Source organism: Cryptomeria japonica, chromosome 5 (assembly GCF_030272615.1).
Source record: "Cryptomeria japonica chromosome 5, Sugi_1.0, whole genome shotgun sequence".
NCBI lineage: Eukaryota > Viridiplantae > Streptophyta > Pinopsida > Cupressales > Cupressaceae > Cryptomeria > Cryptomeria japonica.
The window spans coordinates 633518704-633524977 of record NC_081409.1 but is presented as its reverse complement, the minus strand read 5'-3'; the positions used below and the strand labels follow the sequence as shown (position 1 = coordinate 633524977).

Sequence of the window (6274 nt, the reverse complement as noted above, 5' to 3'; positions counted from 1 at the left end):
AGCGTGCAAACAATAATCTGACTTAAACAAATATTCGTTAACATCTAAACTTACTATAAATAAAAAAAGGTTAATGTGAAAACAAAAGTTGCGTATCTTGGAGCATCAGAGAAGATTTTTCTGGTATTAAAAAACCATGCATTGACAAGAAAAATCAACGAAAAAATATAATATTTATTTGAGCTGTGGTCACTTTGATATCTCAATAATGTTGTCGCTAGCACAAGTGTTAGAATTTGTAGAAACATGGGAGCAGAGGCATGGGCACATAATTAATAATAATAAATATAATATTGATAATATATTATTGTGATATGGAAAGAGTGGGGGGAGTTTAAGTGCAAGTGCAAAGTGTGTTTGGGAATGTACTTGAGATGAAAGTGGGTCCCACCCCACCGCCAGATGTCGCTCTCAGCTCTGCTTCGCTATTAAAGTTTGCTGTTCCGACAGCAAGTGTGAGAAACAGCCTGGACTGGACTGGCCGTCAAATATTCCCGGCCGCCGCCTTGTGGAGAAAGAAAACAATAAGTTCGTGAACAAAGTACAGTTATTCAAAGGACAGGTGCAGGTTGCTTTAAGCTACCTTCCCGACTTCACATTGGACGGACGGCACGGCAAGGGAGGAGTAGTTACTGTTCCTGACTTCCCCTGACTGACAGCAGGCAGTCAGTCAGTCAGTCAAGTCAGTCAGTCGCCCCGCGCCCCCAAAGTCCATTATTGTCCTGACGGCGACAGCGACTATGGGGAGGGTTAAGGGGGGGTTTAAATTTTGATTACAGGAGGTGAAAGTTTGATGGCACAGTTATAACATGGGGTAATTTTTAGTTTAATTTATTAGCTGTGATGATCGTACACTGTGCGTGTTGGGATTCGAGCGTGCGATCTGCAGATGCTCTTTTGTGGGCCAAGTGAGGGTAGAATTGAGGAGGAAGGGGAGCGTGAATGTGAATGTGAATGTGAAGAAGGGGAAGTTTTTTGGGTTCCAGAACCCTAGGAATGGATTGTGTGCGGAAATTTTGAGGAATTTTGGTCAGATTTGGCGAGAAAACGGGTGATGGAAGGTAAGTATAATGGTGGAGCTTTTTTTGTTTTTAAGTAGAGAGTAATGAGTGTGAGGAATTAAAGTTTTTAAAGGGTAGTAATGAGTTGTGAAGGATTTTGGATTTTGATCGAGCTACTTTTTTGTTATTTTTAAGTCGAAAATAATGAGTGTGAGAAATGAGAGGTTAAGGCTAGTTATCAGGTGTGAAGGATTTCGGAATTTGATCGACCTAGTGGAAGCTGTCATGGCAGGTTAATATAATGGCTTTTTCAGGATATGTTGGTTGTGGCAAGTCTGTGGATGGATATGTCATTGCTGAGGCTACGGTGATAAATGAAGGTTGGACGGTGATAAATGAACGTTGCAGCAATAAATTAGGCTCCGAAATTGTTGACAGTGGTGTTGTATTCGAGTGAGGCGTGAATGGTTTCGAGATCTTATCGGCGGTAGAAGGTTAGTGTGACGAATTTTTTTTGGGGATGTGTTGTTTTTGCCCAATATCTGTAGGAGGAGATTGGACATTGAAAAGAGTTCGGAAATGCTTTAGGACTGCGGCTCTTGGTCCCTTGGACCGACTGATCTCCGAGGACTTGATTAAAATCTTTCATTTCATTTAAATATTTTAAGCTGTAAACGGTCGAAAATGGCAGGCAATGTACTCGCAATGTATGTCCATGGCTGCTTTAGCTGAAACTACAAGGCGTGCTAGATTTTCGCTGATGTGACTTACCGAAGAGGCGGTGAAAAACGAGTTTCGGAGAAGATGATTTAGTCTCGTAAACCCTAGGACACTTTTAGGATTTAGTGTACGGTGAGGTTAGTGTAATGAAATAAATTTTGAAGATTTTAGTATTTCTAAGTTTTGACGAATAGGTTCCTCAGGCGTGCCGGTCAGGCAATCATATATTTAATTGAAAGCTTGGTAATAAATGAGCGTTAAATGTTACGGAGATGCGAAAACGTATTTGACTCTCAAAGAGGGGTGAAAAATTGCAGAATGATATGCGGAGTTGGGGACTCGAGTATCATCGTGGTTGGAAGATTAATATTGCGGAAAAGGCTGTTATATATTATTAAAATTTTAAAGTTTAGATTCTTACGATCTCCAATGGCAGCCCTGCAGCATCTTTATGCAGTGACAACAGACCTTTTAAGCTCCGCTTTTATTTTTTGTGATGTTTTTTATGTTTTGCTTTGGACGAATATTTCATGTGTGCAGGGTTTAATTGTTTTGAGAATTTGTGGATTCGAAAATAATCATAGATCCGTGGTGTCCGAAGCTTTAACTAATGAAAAGTAAAGATTCATTCGTTTTGCGTTCAGGATAACATAACATAAAGTTACGATTCAAAAATAAAAGCTAAAATTGTTCGGCAATTGAAAGGTGAAAGAAGCTGAGATTCCTGTCAGGTATAAGATAAGATATTTATGAATTTTATTCATTGTTTAATTTTTTTTTGCAAAGTTCCATTTGATAATGCGCGATTCCGACCATAGAAAAGCCACAGAACAAGGCTTTTAGTAGGCTCCGGGATTCGATCGCTAGGGTTTTGAGTGAATAAAATTTTTGAGTGGGAAACTATGGTGTGTGTACGATGACGTGCAAGTTAGGTGGATAAGGGAGAAAGGAAAAAAACAGCACAACGTGACGCCATGGTGGGGAATCGAACCGTGGACACTTTAGCTTTTACTCTAGGGTAAATGTGGAGGCATTTCGTGTCTCAGCTTCCTCTCCCTTTTTTTTTTTTTTGCGGGGGTCTATTATCAGTTTAGAATTTTATTATTAATATTGTTAGTTCAGCTAATTTGCCCGTTTATGCCGTCCGTTCGTTGACAGAAGTAGGAGAATAATAATGGAATAGAATAGTAGAATGGCGGTCCGTATCGGGGTCATAAAAATGGTGTGGTGTTGTGGCATCAAGTCCAGATTGTAATTTGTCCTGCGCTAGACGGACATTTTGCACAGCGTCCTTTTTCAGTTGGTGTGGTTTCGGCGTCAACGTCGCCTTCTGTACTGTGCTGCAAATGTTCCCGACCTTGACCCTTAAACTTCATCTTCATCTTCATCACCAGAATAATTCATAAGTTTCACTTCATTCGTTTCAATCTATCCACACCTGCATCGTGTTTTTCTTCCGTCCTCGTCACCTCCCCAGCCGTCCAAACTGCTTCATTTCTATTAATTTTTTGAAGTCCAGAGGTCCCAAGATTGAATCCCACAGCGAGGCGATCAAGCTTTTAGAAGTTCAAGACTACAAGCAAGGCTGTCTGTATATTTGGCTCCTCAGGCTTTGCAGATGCAAACGGCCCTCTCCATTCTCAGGAATAGATTTAGATTTTTCTTTATCTGCCATGGCAGCTTCTTCGTCACGTAAGAAACGGCAACCCCCCTTTCAATAAATCTACATTTTAGAAATAGCCGGATTTTATGGGATTAATCGTTATTTTACATACAGATTTTATCTTAGCTTTCTTTTAATGTGCTGATTTCGGGGGTGTTTTATTAGTCCTACCGTTGTTCAGAGCTTGTTTCTTGCTCTAGAAGTCCCTCAGAGCTGAGCGGTAATGCCTGCCAAGAGAAAATGGCACATATTAATTGTTCATATTATCTCCGAGCTCATAGGAACGAATTTGGGCCATTGATGCGAGTCATTTGAAGGCCGGGTAGTATCTTTCTGCAGAATTTGGGCACCCTGTACATAAATCTTTTTGTTGCCCTTGAAATAGGGAGATGAATGGATATCTGTAAATGATTGTATATTAATTGATATAAAAATCTTCGATGAGGGATAAAAATACAATCTCTTTTGAATGTTTGTTTCTCTCTTCATCTCGTTGGTTTCTGTAAGCATCTCTTTGTTAGTATTGGAATAGAGAGACGAAGGCCTGCTTCTTTGTCTCTGTAGATTATTGATTTTGATTGTCATTAGAAAGAAAATGATTATTCCAGAAAGCTTAAGATTTTATCGTCGTGGATTTATGACATGGCAATGTTTGTTTCATTATATCGTTGCAACAGACCTGTAGTCATGAATTGAATTTAATTTTGGGATTTAATTTCACACATCGTCACCGTCTGAAGTGGGGAATTTAAGGCTTTAGATTGGTCCCCCTATATTCCTATCGTGAAAGGAAATTTTGCATGGTCTGTGGTCATCAAGACTTTAACTATAAATGACTTCTGTAGCTGGTTCAAATACCTCTTCATGTCTTTATGACTCCACCTACCCGGTAGTGCAAGCGTTGAAAGTTTCCGTTTTTGTATAGATCCAGGGCTGCTTAATCTGAAGGACTTCTATTCTCAGTTCTTTACTCTGATCAGATGTTATTTGTTCCATTCCCAGTTCTTTACTCTGATCAGGTGTTATTTGCGTCTTTGAGTTTGCACTTTGCAGCCAGGCCATAAAGTCGTTGTCGTTTGTTTTTAACGTGTTCGTTTTGATTTTAAATCAATTTTAGGTGCGATATCAGGTTTGTATCTTGCTGTCATATCTGGATGTGTCAAAATTAGGTTCAGATTGATTTTGAATGTTTATGAGGGTGTTCAAATCAAGTTCATGTTAGTTTTATATGTTGATCCTCTGTGGGTGTGTTCAAATCGGGTTCATAGATTCATATTGATGATTTGTTATTGGTGGGTGCAGAGTGCGGAAGTGGGTTGCAAGCGTAAGGGACATGGGAGGAACGATCTTCTTGGTTTAGAGTTATTTGGGGGTGTTTGTATTTTTGAGGGGATAATGTTCTGATCGGGAAATGCTAGCAGCAGGCATAAGCATATTATGAATAATATGAAAAAAGCAAGCATTGATTTGGAAGGAAGCGAGAGTTATTATTCTGAAGAGTCTGTTATCAGCAATCAACTATCAGCAGCCTCCAATGTTTCTGGGCGTGAACCGGTTTTCTCCCATAAACCCCAGTCACAGCCCCCCACCCATATGTTCCAGGTCCAAGAGAAGGCAGCCAAATTCAGCGATAAGTCCTCTAGATTAGAGGAGACCTCGGAGGTTTCGCTAAATCTGGCGATTGGCTATGATGATGATGAGGGTATGCAAAGAAGAGATCTTCGTACTTCAGGTTTCATTGATTATTTTAACCGGCAGGATAATCAAGGAGGAGGAGAAGAAGCAGAAACAGAGAAGGACAATAATGAGTCGGTAGACACCAAGGGGCCCTTGGAATCCAGCAGTAATGAAATTGTTGCTGCAAGTGCAAATCCAAGCGCTGCGTCATACTTTGAGTCTACTTCATTGGGCTCAGAGCCCAGAGTCTTTTCCTGCAATTACTGCCAGAGAAAATTCTACAGCTCCCAAGCATTGGGAGGCCACCAGAATGCCCACAAGCGCGAAAGGACTTTGGCCAAAAGGGGGCAGAGAATTGGGGCATTCACACACCGGTACTTGAGCATGGCATCATTGCCTCTTCATGGCTCTTCAGAAACCCAGATTAATAGATCTCTGGGCATAAAAGCACATTCCCTGATTCATAAGCCTTGTTATGCAGAGCCAGGGGGGTTACCTCTGAGCCACCATGGATGGTCGAGGACTCCCATAGAACAGCACCCAGCCGTTGGCAAATATGTTACAGAGGAAATTGGTGGTGGCGGTGGTGGTATTGGGATGATGGGTAACAGAGGAGGGGTGGCTAGATTCGATAACAACAATTTTGGTGGAGGTAATAGGCTTTTGGGGGCAACCCCTTTCTTGATGAACGAGGAAGCTAACTTTTGCTGGCCTGGAAGCTTCAGACGGCTGCACCAAACTGAACATCATGGAGTAGCAGCATATCATAACAATACTACTCAGAGTCAGAATCATCACGAGGCTCTCAATCCCAATGGGTTTTATCTTAAACCCCAGGAGGATGTTTCGAAGCTTGATTTATCTCTTCGCCTTTAATTGAGAAAATTTTGGTTAGGATGATGATCTAGAGTTTAGATAGACGTATCCATGGAACATTTTGGTTGAAGCCCAAGTAGGCTAATTTCTCGTTGTAAATTTCTAAATAACTCAGAATCCTGTTTTTCTAATTTATATCCTGTTGCCTTTGAGCTTGCATATCCACACACAGAGAAACACTCGCATAAGTATTCGGCCTTGCTTTTATTTTGGGATTATATATATTCTTAGATAAATTGCAGAATCTCATCAAATAAAGCAAAAGCTTGAATTTTGATGTAGTATTCTTACAAGAGAGTTGCTGTGGAAACAAATAGGTTTTATGTGTCTCTGTTTG

At 40.6% G+C, this 6274-nt stretch overlaps 1 protein-coding gene across 6 annotated transcripts; it reads left to right on the top strand.

Annotated features, from left to right (window-relative positions):
• Positions 1 to 819: 819 nt before the first annotated feature.
• Positions 820 to 6072, top strand: LOC131028051 (uncharacterized). 6 transcript variants are annotated; one of them, XM_057958220.2, is made up of 3 exons: positions 822 to 1061; positions 1294 to 1495; positions 4687 to 6072. In XM_057958220.2, the coding sequence occupies exon 3, from the start codon at positions 4822 to 4824 to the stop codon at positions 5935 to 5937; it is 1116 nt and encodes a 371-aa protein (XP_057814203.1). In that variant the 5' UTR covers positions 822 to 1061; positions 1294 to 1495; positions 4687 to 4821; the 3' UTR covers positions 5938 to 6072. The 6 variants fall into 6 exon arrangements, with proteins under 6 accessions (XP_057814208.1, XP_057814203.1, XP_057814206.1 ...); XM_057958225.2 differs by lacking the exon at positions 1294 to 1495 and having other exon boundaries at positions 820 to 1061; XM_057958223.2 differs by lacking the exons at positions 822 to 1061; positions 1294 to 1495 and adding an exon at positions 1555 to 2452.
• The last annotated feature ends 202 nt before the right edge of the window (positions 6073 to 6274 follow it).

Bases quoted from the DNA above. Each gene is read 5' to 3' on its own strand.
- LOC131028051 (XM_057958225.2), top strand. From the start codon at position 4,822: ATGAATAATATGAAAAAAGCAAGCATTGATTTGGAAGGAAGCGAGAGT.